The sequence below is a fragment of the Syngnathoides biaculeatus genome, chromosome 12, assembly GCF_019802595.1.
Source record: "Syngnathoides biaculeatus isolate LvHL_M chromosome 12, ASM1980259v1, whole genome shotgun sequence".
NCBI lineage: Eukaryota > Metazoa > Chordata > Actinopteri > Syngnathiformes > Syngnathidae > Syngnathoides > Syngnathoides biaculeatus.
The window spans coordinates 7848108-7867625 of record NC_084651.1 but is presented as its reverse complement, the minus strand read 5'-3'; the positions used below and the strand labels follow the sequence as shown (position 1 = coordinate 7867625).

The 19518-nt window shown below is 45.0% G+C and overlaps 1 protein-coding gene and 1 pseudogene across 1 annotated transcript; one reads left to right on the top strand and one right to left on the bottom strand.

Moving 5' to 3' along the window:
- Nucleotides 1-1346: 1346 nt before the first annotated feature.
- Nucleotides 1347-1465, top strand: LOC133510297 (5S ribosomal RNA; annotated as a pseudogene).
- Nucleotides 1466-1876: 411 nt separating this feature from the next.
- slc16a9a (solute carrier family 16 member 9a) lies at nucleotides 1877-17326 on the bottom strand. The gene is made up of 7 exons (XM_061837786.1): nucleotides 17241-17326; nucleotides 14396-14468; nucleotides 13011-13265; nucleotides 8791-8934; nucleotides 6691-6786; nucleotides 3985-4863; nucleotides 1877-3247 (listed from the first exon to the last, which is right to left on the bottom strand). The coding sequence occupies exons 3-7, from the start codon at nucleotides 13201-13203 to the stop codon at nucleotides 3060-3062; spliced, it is 1500 nt and encodes a 499-aa protein (XP_061693770.1). The 5' UTR covers nucleotides 13204-13265; nucleotides 14396-14468; nucleotides 17241-17326; the 3' UTR covers nucleotides 1877-3059.
- Between the last annotated feature and the right edge of the window lie 2192 nt (nucleotides 17327-19518).

Sequence of the window (19518 nt, the reverse complement as noted above, 5' to 3'; positions counted from 1 at the left end):
ATAATTAGACACAGACCCCTTTCACGTGGTAATTCGGCTTCAACTTCCGGTCGGGGCAAGGAATTGTTTTGGGGAAAGTGAAAGTTGACATCCTTTGACATCCTTACAATTGTACATTGTGAAACATAATAACATCAAATTTAATTGGATTACGTTAGGTTTAGCTTTTTAGTGTCAATATGGTTAATTCTTGTTGCGCTGTTGCTTGTCAAAACTGTGCGGGCGGTCGCAAAGAAGTAACTTTACTAACTGTTTCAGTTTAACCTTCATAATTAATCCTTATAATTGTGAATGTGGAAAATATATCATTACAGTGGAGATTAATGTGTTTGGAGCATTAGATGGAGGTGTATAAGAGGCTTCCATCACTGATAATATATTTCAGTATCACAGGCATATATCATAGCCAGATCACAATTCTTGTATATCACAGTCACTAATATATATTTCAGAATCACAGTTTATCACTATTATTATGCATCACAGGTTGTATACTGTTGAATATAAATTATGTTACAAAAGAGATAGCTCAATATGTGTATAAATGAGTGGAAGTGTAGACTGAAGGTTACATTTCGAGTTCATAGAGAATAATCTCTATTAAAAGGTAAGAACTGAATATGCTTTGTTGCAGGTGTTGTGACGGCGGGGTCGGTACAGGTGGGCGTGTGTATCGTGTAGGTGAGATGGACTGCGCATGCGTGTTGTGTGCTAAGCACCAATAAAGGGGCTATCACAGCGAATCGATGCTCCGTTTATTATAAGGCTAAAAATAAACTAGCTTTTGGATTCACATATAGTGTACACAACGGTGATGCGAAAAATATGTCATTCGCTGACCGATCGGCGAATTATGACATTGAAGCACATCAGCCCATCAGGATGAAATGCTAATGGACATTTCCGACCTGTCAATCACTCGTACAATAATAGCCAATCAGATAGCCGCATTGTCATAACCCCTGGCTTGACACGCCCCTGCCGCCATCTTGTCCCACAAGCAGTGCTGGTTGTCAGTAGCGTGCGCTTGGAAATGTTAATATTACGAAGAAAATGGTCCTCAGATGCGCTTGGGGAACATGCAATTCTGATGAAAGATATCCTGCTAGGTTAGAAGGGGCCCGCTTGATTCATTTTCCAAAGCCTAAAACACAGTTGACGAAGTGTCTACAATGGATTAAGGCTTAGGGAAGACTGCACGTACAACTAAATGTGGACAATATCAACAAACACAAGGCTGTATCTTCGAAGGTAAGTGAGGGAGAAGCTTCTTCTCTGAGTTGGATTTAACTATTCAGTGCTTTTATGTCCAAAATCTTAATTCCGTGTACATATCCTTGCGTGAGGCTTACGGCCATGCTACCCTGAGAACGCCCGATCTCGTCAGATCACGGAAGCTAAGCGGGTTTGACCCTGGTTAGTACTTGAATGGGAGACCGCTTGGGAATACCAGGTGCTGTAAGCTTCTCTCCCCGACTAAAATGGAGAGGGGTTTGCGTCAGGAAGCGCATCCAGCGTAAAACTGCGCCAAACAAATGTGCGTTCATCTGAGATGACACGCTGTGGCGACCCCTAAAGGGACAAACTGAAAGCAAGAACAAGACATAGAAAGAAATAGTTGAGACCTTTCTGTAGAACTCTCTTGGACAAGTCTGACGCATTTGGCAAAAGACACCCCAATATTATCTGGAATACGCGATAGAGAATCCACTTCAAACATGTTCTGTTCAGTCGCCATTTTGAAAACTTGTGGTACATGGCTAAGGTCGCCATCAGAAAGGTCCATTATCGCCCGGTGCCGATCAGATCGATCGGTGTCTTATCCATCAATCGTGATGGTACTGACTTTCTGTATAATCCACATAAAAAACACATCTTCCAAACTTCGTTTATTGGCACAATGCACGCAAAACAACAGACAGGAAGTAAGACAAATGTAAGAAAACAGACATAAGTGTCTCAACGCAAGGTCAGTGCCAGTTGCATCGCGTCTGCTCTGCACCCTGTACTGCGTTCACAGACATAAAAACAATAAGCTTTACCTGCTACCGGTCGTTATTTTCAGTGGTCTCATGAACGTTCAAGTCTACATGTGATTGCGCATACACGGTACACTAATAACTTCAAACATGACTTAACATTTCTACAGTCAGGTGCATATAAAAGTCTCGAGTACATAGGACTTTATAAACTAGTGCTAATACAAAAGTATATCAAACAATACGCAAATCTCAACACGTGTGTATGAACACGCACAACATATACATAAAAATGCGTTGGGGGGGGGGGGGTGGAGGACCAGCCAGGTCAAAATAGTTATGCCGCAAAGGTGAAAGAATGAAAAAACATCAGGTGGTACATTAGGTACACCTGCACACTCCAAGGTAGTAAAAAATACTTCTACAACCAGAAAAGTAATTCTTAAATGAATACCTCTGACGGAGTCGATCAAAATTGAGCTTTTCACTTTTTTGGCAGCGCTCTTGTCACAGGACCTCATCGGATTGTGCAGGTGTTGTGTAAATCGTGGTTGTACAAGTAAAAAAAAACTTGAAAAGTAAAATGTCCATAAAGCAAGGCATTGTTCAAACAGGCATTCCGTGGTGACAAGTATTAACTATCTCTGATGCGTTTGTAGTACGCAAAGTGTACATCAAATGTACACCTTGATGAAAAACAAATTGTATGAAAGAAGTTCACTTCTTCAGGGTTTTTTGTGTGCATTTGCAGTAAATTCAAATTTCAGCACATGCCCATTGAACCAGGTTATTGTTTGGACCGCCTCGTAAAATGAGGCTATAAAAGAGGAGCGACACCTACAGCAGGCTTGTACCTTCAACTGATGTGCATTGCGTGTTTGGCGTCGAACCTGAGAAATGCAGGTACGGTTTTTGGAGGAAAGACCTGTATTTTCTCAGGTAAGTGTTTTGGTGCGAGTACACCTGGCAGCAGTTGTCGGGGCAAACCGTGCTTGTGGTCAGAAGTATTTCAGATACAACAGTTGCCGTGCAGTCGAGGGGGCTCGGAAGTGTTGGCACGTTGACCCAAAGTCCTCATATTCACGCTACGGAGGCCACTTTCTCGCAGTTGCTGGTATACTGCACGTCTGGTCTGTCATTCTCGGACGTGGGTTTCCTATTCCAGCAGGGAAGCGTGAGCAGGAAGAGAACCAGCGTTCCCAGCAACACGCAACTCCCACTGAAGTAGAACGCCAGGTCATAAGACTGGGTCCAGTCAAAGAACCACCCTAAAAAGGGATGAAACACACAGTAAGGACTCCTGGAACATTTAACCAGATAAATAGTTCACATGAGGTGGGTCTAGTTCTTGGCTATTTCAGTCACTTAAAGTAAAGCAAATCCAGTTCTTAGATGAGAAGTCTGAGTCAGTTTTGCCGTTTGCCACACAGTTCTCGTAGGTTTTTCTGTTCTTTTGGGCATGGCGGGCCTTGTTCTTTGGTAGTTCTGTTTCAGTAACTTGGGTAGCTCTACCACATGTGAAGCACCCTAAAATTACCTGAAGTGGGTCAGGCTTGTACTTCAATTTGGAGAAAGCGGGACTTGTTCTAAGATAGTTCTGTCAGGTTTCAGGAGGTGAACTCAGTTCTTAACTAATTCTCTGAGATGTAAAGTCGGTCTTTTCTTAGGTAGTTCCGTTGCTTTGCTCAAAGCAGGCCTTGTTCTTAGGTAGTTGTGTTAACACTCCAAGGTGTGTTGTGTTGTTGCGTGGTTCTCTAAGCTGCAAACCGAGGCCAGTTCTTGGGTAGTTGTATCACTTCACAAAGTGAACCCAATCTTAGCTACTACTAAGGCAAATTCTTATCTGGTACAGTCACGTTGTGGAAAGTGGCCCAGTTCTTTAGTAGCTCTATAACATTTCCAATTTCTGAGGTCATTAAAAAGGTCAAATTCATTTGTAGTTCAGTCACTTTGTACAAATTGGACCCTATTTAAGGTAGTTCTGGCGCTTTCTAATGCTACTTACCAACGACAGGCGGTCCCAGCATGATCCCAAATCCACCGAAGAACATGACGATTCCGTGGGCTTGTGTGAGTCTGTCCAAGCCGACGATCTTGGTGGTAATGTACGAGGTGATGGACCAGTTTCCTGAGAAGAAGCCCAGGACGGCGGAGAGGATCTGGAGTCCCAAGTAGCTTTTAGTGACAGGGATGAGCAATAGCAGGACCCCTCCTGCAAACATGGTGAAGGTGTACAAGTAGATGCTGTTGATCCACCTGATGTCCACCAGGATCCCAAGGACCAGTTTGCCCACGCATGTTGTGATGGCGCCGATGGAGACCAAAGGAATGGCACTGACTTCTTCGATGAGTCCCTGGCTCTGTGCCACATCCTCAATCAAGAGCACAGGCGGGAACGCTCCCAGGCTAAACAGGAAGACCCCGATGCAGAAGCCCACCATGGCTTGGTCCTGCAGTAGCTCATACATTGAGGTCATATACTTGGAGTAAGCCTGCCTTTTTTTCTTGATGATTTTCATGACGCCCAACCGAGCCAGGAAGCTGCTCCTCTTCTTTTCCACCTGAATATTGGCGTCCATGCCGTCGATGGTGATGAGAATTTCCTTCACCGTCGCGCTCTTCCCCTGAGCGGACGCCGCAGAACCGGGCGCCGCCTTCAGGTCGTCCGGCTGGCGCTTTTCGAAGAGCTGCCCGTCTGCGTTGCGTTCCAGGGCCGCCTTCCGTTTGAGGTAGTACCCCGGCATGTCGAGCGGCCTCATGAAGCCGGCGCAGGCCATGAGGTTTAGCGCCAGCGCGCCGATGATCAGGAGGCAGCCGTCCAGGCCGTACAGCACGATGAACTCGTTCTGAACCGTGGCGAAGATGAAGGCTCCGACGCTGGTGCCTGAATGAGAGATGCAGATTGTGTGGTTATGGTCATTTATGCATCTACAGAATTCATGCGCAACTCATATGGTTGCTAAGAATCTGTTCCATGTCTTTACCGTTATGCCCGTTTGCCGACTTATGCAAGAAGGGTTTTTTATTTCTTTGGGTCACCACCATATTTGCAGTCAGTGATCAAAAAAACTGTGGCAGAGTTGAAGTTGTTTCATTTTCTTCCTACACAAGTTTAAGAACTATTTTTCATTTTAGATTTCCATTTGCCATGAAATTTATGACTTCCCCACTTGATGGTCTTTATGACTGTTATGACTTGAAATTTTGAAACAATAACTTTTTGAAAATGCGACTTCAAAGAATGGCTTTTTCGGCATGGGAGACATTTGCAGATATAAAACCAAGGAAATGTCCATCCATCCATTTTCTTAGGTGCTTATCCTCACGAGGGTCAGGGGAGTGCTGGGGCCAATCACAGCTGTCAACGGGCAGAAGGCGGGTCAGACCCTTAACTGGTTGCCAGCCAATCGCAGGGCACATCGAGACAGGTAACAGCCGCACTCGCAATCACACCTAGGGGCAATTTAGTGTCCAATTAATGGTGGATGTTTTTTGGGATGTGGGAAGAAACCGGAATGCCCGGAGAAAACCCACGTAGGCACAGGGAGAACATGCAAACTCCACACAGGCGGGTCCAGGATCGATCCCGGGACCTCAGAACTGTGAGGCCAACGCTTTCCAGCTGACCCACCGTCCCACCACCAAGGAAACAAAAAGGGAAAAAAAATAGTTCTATGAGCAAATACATTTTTACAAGTTTCTTTACCATTATTTCGCGAATTATGTGAAAATGACCTACAAATGAAATATTGCTACTGGGAGGCGGAATCCTCGCATCTCCAATGATTTTTGGGGTAAAATTTAACTTCATTATTTTTCTTTGTGGTCTTATCGTTAAAAAGCGGAAGCTATTTTCAACACTCTACATTGGTTAATAATTGGTTAAAAAAAAAAAAAAAAAAGAAACCTGTGGACTCCGACCAACGATTAAGATTTGTGAGATACAAAATTGGCCAAATCTGTGTTTGTTCCACCGAGAGCAACGATACGCATCACCATCAACCTATTCCTCATTCCATAACAATGATCAATGAAAAGGAAAAATAAATACTGATAACGCAGCAGCTTTCATAACATCCGGTGTTTTCTGGGTGAGGACCTGGACTTTAAACAGGAAGTGGACGCAGGTCAGGTGACGCCACCCATCCACCGATGATTGGCCATTTTGAAGCTGTGGGTGGAGCCCATTTGACGGCCAATCCACGTTTTGGATGTTTGGCTTGTGCGTGGTGAGCGTTTTACAGACGACTGAGACGCAGACCATAATAAACAGTATGCTGTAAAGCGCAGGTGTCAAACTCGAGGCCGGGGGCCAGACGCGGCCCGCGACGTGATTTTGTGTGCCCCCCGATGGCAAATCATATCAACTTCAATGTTTTTTTTATCTTCAAATTTGAACCAAAACTTCAAACTGTCATATCATAAATGATGACGTTGAGATATTGCAAGCGTTTTTGTGTTACCAAACCTCAACAATAGTTGAAAAACCCATTACCATTGATTTCTGATTCCAAAACTAGTTGATACATTTAATGTGTAAATATGATGTGTCAATTAAAGATTTTTATGGTACAATGCGGCCTTGCGATAAAAAAAAACTTCCCAGGAACACTTTTCTACAGTTCCCAGGCAGCAGTGCACAAATGAAAGCAGTAAGCACGGAGAGGTGTTGTGGACCCACAGACCTCAGAGGAGGCGACAGCAGCAGTACCTGTGGTGACGATGCCGAGGGCCAGGCCGCGTCTCTTGTCGAAATACTGGCAGGTGATTGTCAAGGTGGCTGCGTAGACCAGGCCGCAACCCAGACCTGTGAGGACAACAAAGAAAAAAAACAGGTTTTGCTTAGCTTTGCGGTTTTTGGTGACACATTTTGAAAAGCTGAAGTCCCTTCAGCAGGCATTTGGAGAAGAACGTGAAAAGGAAAACTATACGGTGGTTGCCCATTCAACCATCTATTTTCCGAGCCACTTATCCTCACAAGGGACATGCGAGTGCTGGAGCCTATCCCAGCCAACAGGAGACTACACCCTGAATTGGTCACCGGTCAGCTGCAGGGAAGATACTAACACCGTCACCATGTGGGAAGTGAACCCACACTGCCTGCACCAAAGTCCGACAAGTGTTCCCCAAACGACCAGTGACGCCTACTGTGAGTAGAATACTCAAAACATACCCTGTGAAGTTCATTAAGGCGTCTACGCAATTTGAATTTTGACTTGTTTCTACTGACAACAATGCAATTTGCCATATTACCGCTGCGGGCAAGAGAAATTTGTTTTAGCGTACGTGGTTTCATAAAGGTAAGCATTCGGCCATATTACAGCTGTAAAGTTTAGCGTGGTGGAGCGGAGTTACCGTAATTTCCGGCCTACAGAGCGCACCTGCTTATAAGCCTCACCCAGTACATTTGCAAAGGAAATACCATTTGGTCCATACATACGCCACATCTGTGTAAAAGCCACAAGTGCCCACATTGAAACACGAGATATTTACAAAGAAAGAGGGTACACCAAGAGTTTTCAACGTTATATACCTTAGCGTAGCTTAACATAGCAACAACACGGTAGCACGAACAGGGCCGTTAAAAAAAAAAAAAAAAAAACTGCCGTGGCAGCTACACAGCAACACGGTAGCACAGCACTAACAGGCCCGGTTAAAAAAAAAACCATACCTAAATCACTGAGACGCGGCAGTAACACAGCAGCAACACGCTAGCACAGCGCTAACAGGGCCGGTTTAAAAAAAAAAACATCGGTAAAAATCACTGAGACAGCAGTAACACAGCAGCAAGAGGCTAGCACTGCACTAACGCTAGCACGGCGCTAACAGGGCCGGTAAAAAAAAAAAAAAAAAAAACACCAGTAAAAACCATTGAGACACAGCAACACGCTAGCACAATGCTTATGCTAGTCCAGCACTAACAGGCTAACAGGGCCGGTTAAAAAAAAAAAACATACCGGTAAAAGTCACTTCCTCGGCACATGTATTCCGCCGGTGCCACTCTGACCTTTTCTGCTCGGGTGCCCGCTTGCGGCCATTTGAGAAAATGCACAAATTAACTGCATAAGCCGCAGGGTTGAAAGCGTGTGAAAAAAGTCGCGGATATTACGGTACACACTTGTGTGACAGTTAATGTCAAAATGTGACGGTGTGTATTTACTGTTTGTAGAAATGTTTTACAATGGCGACAGTTGACGCTGGTATGGATTATTTCTATTTCCAAGGTGTTTGTTTTTTTTTTTTTTTTCATTTTTATTTGTGTAATCCAAACACATCGGGGGTTCACTGATTTTAAACCTACACGAAGGTACAGTATCTCTTTGCATGTTTGGGTCATAAAATATACTGCACCGTACAGGACCTTACGCAACACGCACACAAGGTCAAAGTGCCGTAAACAAGCCGCACGTGCGCGGGTGGGGGGGGCGTTCCCGCAAATAAACGGCTCCCGAAATATGCGCGGCGTCCATTTCGGCTTCCTCCGCATTTCGAACGCTGCGCTTCAAGTGAGCCAACAGGTGGGAAAAGGGCAATAAAAGAAAGTTGTTTTTTTTGTCAGTGCTCCTTCCGGAGCGCCCGTCTTTTCGTCACGTTCATTAGCTATAATCAGCCGGTGCATTACGTAACAGATGTCAGTTTCTGATGATTATCGGACTCGTTAAAATTCCCGTGCGTTTCCAAAAGATAAGAAGCTTAGGCCGTCATATGATCGCCTCGGCTTGAAAGGCATTCAACTTTTTGATTCACCCCCTGACCCCCGCACTTTTTTTTTCTTAACACCCCCCCCCCCAGACACCCCGCGGCGCCTTACCCACTACGATTCCGTAGGAGAAGATAAGGAACTGGACGTTGGGAGCGAAGGCACTGAGCATCAGGCCGCCGGCCACCATGACGCCGCTGAAGACGGTGACGGGACGGGCGCCGAAGTTGTCCACGCAGGCGCTGCACACGGGACCTGCAGAGAGACGCGGCGAGACCGTTTTGGCTCTTTCATCCGTCAGGGGGGGGGGGGGGGGGGGGGCGAATGGAACCTTCCAGAAGTGCTGGCAAATCCATCAGATGCACCCAAAGGAAAAACTCCCCTGGGCCAGGGGTCACGCGAGTCCAGAAACCTGCCTGACCTGACCCGAGGCCCGATCTGCCGACTTTCGATCACCTCAGTCAGCAGAACTCGGCAAATGCGTTTTTACCCGTTCTGTATTGGACGCTTGCAACTCAGCAGATACATAACTCTAATCATTTGAGCCTTCGAACAAATACAGCTGTCATTTTTCCTTTCACGGGGCCTTCGTGTTACAACTCAACGGAACACTGAGAAAGGATGAGCCCGCCCAAACTGACGGTCTTGGTTGGCAGAGCGTGAAAGCATTCTTGGATGGGGCGTACCTCCCTCGACTTGGGTCCAAAGAGACTCGACTCGTACAAAATCCCTCTCAGACGGGACCTGTCCCATCTCGTCTTTTGAGATCTGAACTGACGAAGCCTATTCGGATAAGAGGATTAAGAGAATATTCTCCGGCCGTGGAGAACCCGAACTTTTTATCCGTCGCCGTGAATCTTCCCCGATTGACCTCAAGCTATTTTATCCCTTTACAGTGAAGAAAATAAGTATTTGAACACCCTGCTATGTTGCTAGTTCTCCCACTTAGAACGATTTATTTGTGTGATACAGCTGCAAATAAGTATTTGAACACCTGAAAAAACAAATGTTAATATTTGGTACAGTAGTCGTTGTTTGCAATTACAGAGGTCAAACGTTTTCTGTAGTTGTTCACCAGGTTTGCACACACTGCAGGATGGATTTTGGCCCACTTCTCCAGAGTTCTTCTCTCGATCAGACAGGTTTCTGGGCTGTCAATGAGAAATACTGAGTTTCAGCTCCTTCCACAGATTTTACTATTGGGTTTAGGTCTGGAGACTGGCTCGGCCACACCAGAACCTTACTATGCTTCTTACAGAGCCACTCATCGTTTTTTCTGGCTGTGTGCTTCGGGTCATTGCCATGTGCCACACAGCCACGACCCATCTTCAATGCCCTGACTGAGGTTGTTCCCCAAAATCTCACAATACATGGCCGCGGTCATCCTCTCCTTAATACAGCGCAGTCATCCTGTTCCGTGTGCAGGAAAAACACCCCCAAAGCATGATGCTCCCACCCCCATGTTTCACAGTAGGGATGGTGTTCTTGGGATAAAACTCATCAATTGGTCTTCCTCCAATGACCAAAAAGTTCCATTTTCGTCTCGTCTGACCACAAAAATTTCTCCCACGACTCCTCTGTATCATCCAAATGGTCATCGGCAAACTCAAGACGGGCCTTGACATGTGCTGGTGTAAGCAGGGGAACCTTCCGTGCCATGCATGATTCCAAACCATGACATATTTATGTATCACAAATAAATCGTTAAAAAATCATACATTGTGATTTCTGGATTATCTCTCTCACAGTGGACATGCACCTTCGATAAAAAATTTCAGACCCCTCTATGATTTCTAAGTGGGAGAACTTGCAATATAGCAGGGTGTTCAAATACTTATTTTCTTCACTGTGTTTTTACTCTAAACGAAACAATGAAAAAAATCCATCGTACGTTTTATTTTTTATTTTTTTTTTTGCCCTATTCCACTTAGCGATGATGTTCTCGCACACCTTTCTGCTGTTTACATTTCACCTGCATTGCAGCAACCGTACTCAAAATTGTTTTGTGTTTTTTGGCGTTTGCGCTTCTCCTCCCCGTGTGGGCAAAATGTCATCTTGTCACATTCACCGCTCGGATGACTTGCGCTTGGTTTTCCATCTAAAGTCATTAGGAGCGGCTCAGCTCAGCAGCTCAGGGAGCCGCTAAGTGCTCATCAAACTGACGTCATTTTTGTTTTTTTGTGCGTGCTTTCCGCCCTGTTGCAAACACCTGTGCCGTGACGCCATCGTTTTAATTCTGTTTTCTTTATCAGCGGCATCAGCGGGTGGGAATGGAAACAAGGTCAGGTGTAAAGGTGACGCATTAGTGCGCTACTTTTTAGTGGCGCGGGGTAATAATAATCGCGTCGCGATTCGTGCGCATCAGCAGATGGGAGGTGCCAAAGCATAAAACGCGCTGCCAAAACATCTTTTTGTTTCTCTTTGAGGGCGCAGCCGCTCCTTTGTGAGTTATGGTCAATCATAACCAGCATCCAAGTCTAAAACGAGGTACTGCTCCGCGATCTAAAGTGCACGTAATAGACAATCTGCAGTGCTTACAGGGAATTTGATATTTGTTAAAACAGTTATGGTTTTGGTTTTGAAAAAACCACAACACGACGAGTGCACCTGTGAGTGTGTTGACACCTCGTGCGTCGCACATTCGGTCTCTGATGGTTTTTCTTCGGGTGCGGTGGTTCTTTGAACTACATGTCAAATTAAAGCCACAAGATGGAGCTAGAGAGGGCAGATTTCTATTCTATCTAATGACTTATCTAACATCCATCCATCCTTGTTCTTGGCCGGTTATCCTCACAAGGGTCGCAGGCAGTGATGGAGCCTATCCCAGTTGTCAACGGGCAGGAGGGAACTGGTTGCCGGCCAATCCCAGGCCACACCGAGACAAACAACTGCACTCACAATCACACTTAGGGGCAATTTAGAGCGTCCAATTAATGTTGCATGTTTTTTGGGATGTGGGAGGAAACCGGAGTGCCCGGAGAAAACCCACCCAGGCACGTGGAGAACATGCAAACTCTAGACAGGTGGGACCGGGATCGAACCCGAGTCTTCAGAACTGTGAGGCCCACGCTTTACCAGCTGATCCACCGTGCCACTTATCTAACAGCTATGACAAATTGATTTTTTAAAATGTATTTTTAATCTAAATTTCAAATTCCCCCTTCAGAAAAGCTGTTTCCCCTAGACAGCGTCTAATTCAAGCAAGTGCTTGAAAGCAGACACTTCACATTTTTTACCATTTTAAGCAAAAATGATCCAAAAAAAAAAACCAGTTGTCAATGTTACGGTACTGTCAAAAAAGTTACAAAAGTTACAACTAATTTTTGTGTTCAGCAATGGAAGTTAATCATGATATTTTTTTTTTCATTTTTGTACATAAAAATCAATTTCAAAATGAAACCACATGCACAAATCTTCACGCGGCAAATTGATACGTGTATGAAGTGGTCCGGCCACGAGCGAAAATTATGGAAGTAAATATGTGCCACCAGGATTTAAATTTGAAATGCCACAGAAATCGTGATTTGAATTTGAAATATAAAGTGATAACATCTTCAATCGTTGTATTTCAGTGTAAATTTTCAATGTTAACAATTCAGCTGGCTACAATTCGCTGTCTAAAATTCACCGTCCGTGCCACCAGGCAGGGTTATTTCAGGTCAGAGGTGAACACTCATCCAATCGCAGTTACGCTTTCTTAGTCACATACTAAGAAAGTGTAACTGGATTGGCTGGCTGTTTGCTTCTGACCCAAAGTAACTCCGCCTGGTGGCACAGACGGTGAATTTTAGACAGCGAACTGTTACCAGTTGAATTATTAACATTTAAAAGTTACACTGAAATGCATCAATTTTTTTAGCCTCTTATCCTCACAAGGGTTGCAGGGCGTGCTGGAGCCTATTCCAGCTGTCAACGTGCAGGAGGCGAGGTACGCCCTGAACTGGTTCGCAGCCAATCGCAAGGCACGGGCGGGTTCGGGATTGAACCCGGGACCTGAGTACTGTGAGGCCAACGATTTCCAGCTGCGCCACCCTGCTGCCCACCCCGATATACAACTATTGAAAATGTGATCGCTTCACATTTCAAATTCAAACCCTGGTGGCACTTATTTACGTCCATAAAAATGCTTTTGATTGTCCTTGAAGTGTGCCCCCCCTCCCTCATTTCTGAGCCTTATTCTAGTGTAGATGAGCCGCTGATGTTATTATTATGTTATTAGTATTGTAAGCAACACTCCCAACCACAACATTGTTAAAGTCACGCATTTCAAACAGCACCACTGATTGATCTTTGCATTGGATGGTTACGGCGCCCGAGTGTCGCCCACTCACTGGCAATGAGGCCCACGCCGGCCACCAGGGAGCCCACCCAGGCCGTCATGCCCTTGCCCTCCTGGAAGGCGTGCAGCCACTCGGGGTAGAGGACGCCCACCGACTGCGGGGAACCGTAGGCCAGCAGCTGGGCCAGGAAGGAGGCCACCACGATGGCCCACCCCCAGCCGCCGTCCAGAGCTTTGGAAGCCATGTCGGCGATGCCGTTGCTTTAGCTGCTGCTGCTCGCCCGCCGGGTGAGGGAGGGGTGGGTTCCTTTGCGGGGGGTGACAAAAGAGCGATGAATCAATCAGTTGTCATCTTTCACAAAGCACTCGCTGAGGCAGGCACACGGACGTATCTTGAGCACAGTGCCGGTGCACTTTTTGTTTTCATAAGCACGCACACCTTAGAGGAGGGGAAAGTAAACAAAAAAAAAAAAAGAAAAAAAAGAAAAAGAACACAAAGGTCTGCTGCTACCCCCCCCCCAGCATCTTCATCTCGACTCAGCAGCTACAAAAATCAATTTAATTTAATTTCAAAATCGACTCCGTTAGAATTGCAATATTCTACAATATTTACCTCCCAAATTAAATTAAAAAAAAAACATCAATCAATGCAGAATTAGGGTTTGAAATCACAGTCGTAGTTTTTGTTTCACCCCGTTGCGGCAATTGAGAAAGGCGACCTGCAGGTGGTTTTTGGGGATCAGCGCCTTGCCCAAGGGCACTTCAACAGTGGATGTCAGGATTCAAACCACCAACTGTCTGTCAGATGGATGAAGCTCTCTGCCAAGTGTGCTAGTGTTACCCTTCGAAAACAACGAGTTCATGTCAGGGTTTCGGATTTAGAGTTTGGGGGCCTGCGTCGGGGTTTCGAACTCGGGTTTTAAAACAGGGTTGGAACTTTAAATGATGGTTTTAAAACCAGGGTTGGGGTTACAAGGCAGAGTTCCAAAATGGGCTTTGGGTTTCAGAGGGATTGCGTGTCAATTTAGGTTTTCAAGGCCGGCGGTGTGAGTTTTGTGTCATATATAAGATTCCAGATTCTGATTTGGGAATAGGCTTCCTCGCTAAGACGTCGTCCGGGTTCCAAATCACGGTCGGCGGGTTTTTACGCAAAGGTTCGCGCTCCGAATTCTGCCTTTTTTGCAGCAAGGTTCCCTTCACTAAGTTGATTTCCAAAGTGTTTCCCTACTTTTGCGAGCAAGTGCAACGCCGCAGCTGCAGCAGCAGCATTCAGCCTGCTTGACAACGGAAGGACGGACGACACCTTTCCGTTGCGGCGGTTGAAAACGCACCAAACGGCAACGCCACAAACGATCATATCTTAAACGAGGTGGGCTTTTAAAAATATATATATTATTATTATTACTAATGTTGTTGAAGAATCTATGCAGCACTCACCTCAACGGCAGCCGGTGCCTGCGGTGCTGATGCGCGCTCGTCCACGGCAACTTTCCATGTAGGTTGGACCTTCCTGGACGGGGAAAAACGAACAGCGGCTTTGTAGTGACCCCCCCACCCCCACCCCCACAAAAAAAAAAAAAAAAAATCGGGTGTTATTTTTGGTGACGTCTGGTAGAAGAGGTGTCGACCGGACGCCGAGCATCAGCTGCACTGCGCCTCCTCCTCCTCCTCCTTCTTGTTTCCTGGCGGCTTTGTGGTCGACGAGCAAACCGGTTCGAAGCTGTTCTCGCCGGCCAGCAGGCGCTCGGCTGCCCGTAAGCACGCGGATGCTCTTTCCGCGCCATAAAAACACGACACACCTTCTTTCATAAATCATTAAAGATTAATAATATTTACCTGATAGGAGCCCCAAAAATGCTAGCGGGGAAAAAAATAAATACAATAAAACAGCAACGGTTGAATGACAATATTGGAGTGCATTTGTACATATGCAAGATGATGGCTATAAGCGGGCATTTTTGTTGTTTTTGGGGAAGGGAATGTATGAAATACCTTCCCATGAAACTCATCACAGAAAAGTGCACACGTACATATGCAGTCATTATGACAGTCTCACTTCGGGGTGCTCTCACTTTTGTTGCCTGCTGTAATTTTGTTAGGTCATTTTGAGGGGAGAATAAATTCAAGCCCTGGTACAAGTTGTGCACTGACTACAGTGTTAAAATGTTGGCCTTCTCACTTACTGGTGTACTCGCTTTTGTTGCCGTAGTTTAAATATTAATGGCTCTGTTGATTTATTTTTAAGGAGAAATAAAATAAAATTGGACACTCACTTAGGGGTCTACTCACTTTTGTTACGAGATCATAACTCAAGTTAGTCATAGACCAAAGAAATTTGTCCTATTAAAATTAATTGAAATCCCATTAATACTCCCCCCCCCAAAAAAAAAAAAAAAAAAAAAAAGATTTTTAATCATGGCACCAATGTGTGTTGGAAAAAAAACCCAGTAAAAGCAAATGTAAAGCAATTAAAGTCTATTTATGGTACATGATATAATTTGTGTCAGATGTGCACCGTTAAGGCCTCGTGTGTCGTTTCAGAAGCTGGAGTGGCGTTGAACGTCGGGGTGTGAGTTGCGGCCTACAGCAGTTCTTTGGGAGCTCTCATTTTGTTGTGCCTATGGACTGTTTGTCCAGTCCAATCAACAACGGCCCTTTCCGGCTGGCGATCTTAAGCTCCGCCCCCCTGTAGCTACAGTTGCCGTGTCCCACAAGCTTCCGAAATGGAGACTGAACAGAACAATTTTGAAGTCGATTCTCTAACGGGTCTTCCAGATAATATTGGGGTAATTTTTTTTTGCCAAAAGCATCAGACTTGTTCAAGAGTTTTACAGAGAGGTCTCAACTATTTCGCACGAGGATATGTACAGAGAATTATGATTTTGGACGGTGCATGACGAAATGTCAGAGTTACAGCCAAACGTTGGCGATCGATGCAAAAAAAGTTTTAATGCCCCACAAACTTTACTTTGAAATCCAGCAGGATAAAACAGTGGAATCGTACTGTGCATGTAAAGCAGGGTGAGTACTTTTTACTTGGAAAGATCACAAATCATATCATTGTAGTCTTTATAAGTGAGTTAGGTTCGATTTTCTACATTTAAACAATGGTGATGAACTCACTCAGTACCGTAGTGACCAGATGAAAAAGTTTGACTTGGCTCGTAATCGAACCCAGTGCTCTGTCTTAAAAGTCTGATGTGATCGAAATAGGCAAAGAGACATTTCCCTTGCATGACGTGGCACATTCACGTATCGCTAACCCGACTCTTCGGCATAAAACATTCAGCAGGTCAGTGATACACTAACAAAGTGAAAGTTGTTCTCCTGCAATGTATAAAGTGTTGATAATAATGAAATCCAACTCCGAGAAGATACTTGTCCCTCACTTACCTTCGAACATACAGCCTTGTGTTTGTCGAAATTTGTAGTTTTAGTTCTACGTGCGCTCTTCCGCGAGCCTTAATTCATCGTAAACACTTCGTCAACTGTGTTTTAGGCTTTGGAAAATGAATCAAGCGGGGCCCTTGTAACCTACCAGGATATCTTTCATCAGAATTGCACATCTGAGGACCATTTTCTTCGTAACGTGAACTTTTCCAGGCGCACGCTACTGGCAACCAGCATTACTTGTGGGACAATATGGCGAGAGGGCTGTGTTAAATGCGGCGATCTGATTGGGTATTATTGTACGAGTGACTGACAGGTCGGAAAGATCCATTTAAGGTGCATCGGTGGCTGCAGCTCTCTTCGCTCATGTGACCATTGTATCGAAAGCTTATTCGGACCTCAAATTTTGGCCGTTATCACGCAGAAGCTGCTTTAAGCCACAGCTCACACGCAGAAACTCACAGAGATTCTCTGAAATCAGAAGCCACCTTAACAGGCCCCGCCTCTCAAAGGCACATATCTAACAGTCCCCCCCCCCCTCCCAAATATGTTCACAATGTTTTAAAGTGTATCATAATCATTTTAAGTGCTTTCGACACGTATAAATATGGTTAAAGTGTAACCGTGGTGACTTTTGAATAGTAAAAGGATCTATGATACTGTTAGATGAGGTTCCAAGACAGGGGCAAGGCCATAATGACCAAAACCACCTATCATCTTTACGATCTCACAGAAAGAACATCGAGATATCACATCTTGATACTCTGTCACTGGGATGATGATAGTTATATAATCAAGATCTTTATATGCTATAATACTTTTTTTACATCCTTTCTATTGGACGTAGCGGTTTTTGTAACCTTGCTGTTGTTTTGGATAAGCGTAGTATTACCTTTATTGTTTTGTTGATGATTGACGGGCGCTTGTCGTGTTTCAAGCGCCTCCTCGAGTTCCCGCACATCATCATCATCATCATCATCCCCCGCGCTCGCCACCCGTGCACATGCTCTCTCTGGATCTGGTTGGAACTGGTCTAAAAAGGCAACGTGTCACTTGAACGCCAGCGTGAGCGCAGCGCAAATACCTCTCGCTCCTGTCACTTTTCCTGGCAGGAGGAGGATTACAGGGCCAAATTCTTTGCCGGAAAATACAGCAAAGTACCGCCTTGGAAGCGTCAAAGGTCCTGAGGAATTTTATCTTCCCACCACCCCAACCGTGGACCTTTTGTTCACTTTCTTTCATCAGGTCGAGTTCCTACGAGACTCCCTCACGATTTGCTTTTTTGTGACCTCACTAAGGCTGTTAAACATGTTAACAGTTATCAGGTAAATGTATTGATAGTAACATATAGAAGGAATGAAGTGGTCGGGGGTTCCTACTTAGAGGAGTGAAGTGGGGGCGGGGGTGAATTGAAAATGATTTTGACTCCCTGGTAAACATTTGGATGCAATAAAAAATATAAAAAAAAAATAAAAAATTTAAGTGGGTTTGGTTTTTACATCAGAAGGTTTGATGTCCAAGGCACCAATCCGGGTTCCTGCCAGGGTCACGTGACCTTTAATCGAAATGGTTGAATTTTATGAAACAGTAGAAAAATAGAACTTGGTGACCAACAGTCACGCATGTTCACAAAAAACAAACAAAAAAAAAAAAAAAAATCAGTCTTCGATTTTAAGTCCAGCCTCTGAAGAGTTAAATCTTGTTCAGGATAAGACAATAATATGGAAGTAGATGAGTGGCACCAGGATTTAAATTTAAAATATAAAGTGAAATAGGATTTGAATTTGAAATGTAAAGTGATGACATTTTCAATAGTTGCTACAATTCGCTGTCTAAAATTCAACTGGCTACAATTTGCTGTCAAAAATTTCTTTCTTAGTATGTGACACGCCACGTGACTAAAAAGCGTAACTGCGATTGGATGGCTGTTCGGTTCTGACCTGAAGTAACGCTGCCTGGTGGCACAGACGGTGAATTTTAGACAGCGAATTGTGGCCAGTTGAATTGTTAACATTGAAAAGCTATGCTGAAATACAACTATTGAAAATGTGATCACTTTACATTTCAAATTCAAATCCTGGTGGCACTAATCTACTTCTATACAACAATTGTTTCACACAACACGGTGAATGAGCTTGGGAAGCATCGGCCTCACAATTCTGAGGTCCTGGGTTCGATCCCAGACTTGCCTGTGTGGAGTTTGCATATTTTCCCCGTGCCTGTGTGGGTTTTTCTCCGGGCACTCTGGTTTCCTCCCATATCCCAAAAACAGGCAACATTAATTGGACTTTCTAAATTGCCCCTAGGTGTGATTGTGAGTGCAGCCGTTTGTCTCGATGTGCCCTGCGATTGGCTGGCAACCAGTTCAGGGTGTACCCTGCCTCCCTCCTGTTGAGAGCTGCGATAGGCTCTGGCACTCCCGCGACCCTCGTCAGGATAAGCAGCAAAGAAAATGGATGGGTTGGATGGAGAATAACACCATTGTGTAACTGTAACAAATAACCTGATATAAAATTTAAGACTCTTTGGCCTGAATGTTTTTTTTTTTTTTTTTTTCAATCACGTGTGACGTAATTGTATAACTTCACACATGAAAACATTTTTTTGGACCTGTTATCTGCTGCAAGCTCACACTGTGGGTCGACTTAACATCCAGTGCACAGACGTCAGTGATGTCCTGGAGATGTTATGAGCTGCAGTGACATAAGAGAAGCTGCAACCTGCTGTTTTCTCCCATAGGCGGCGTCAACACAGGGAGACCCTCCCCTCCCCCCCGCGGATACAGTCACTGGAAGAGAGCATAGATCACACACGTTCAGGTATTGAAAAAAAACCACAAAGATAAGACAAAGACTCTCGAGGGATGGTGTGCGTTACCAAAAGCAAAACACTCACCTTGAGGAGGTTTCGTAGCAGCCAATGAAGGCTTCAGCCGAGCGGACGCCGGCCTCAAAAGGTCACCGCGCGCCGCGGTAAGATGAGCGGTGACTCGATCCTGAGAACAAAAGCGTCTTTTTCAGCCGGTCACGGGGAGTCGGAAAACAAACGGCGCTTCGTGGAACTGAAAGCGGGCGCCGTCCTCCAAAATATGTCAATGAACCAGTTAGGCTGACCTACATTGACAAAAGAAAATTGAACGTGTGTTCCGTGAAGCTGTCTTTATTTATGGC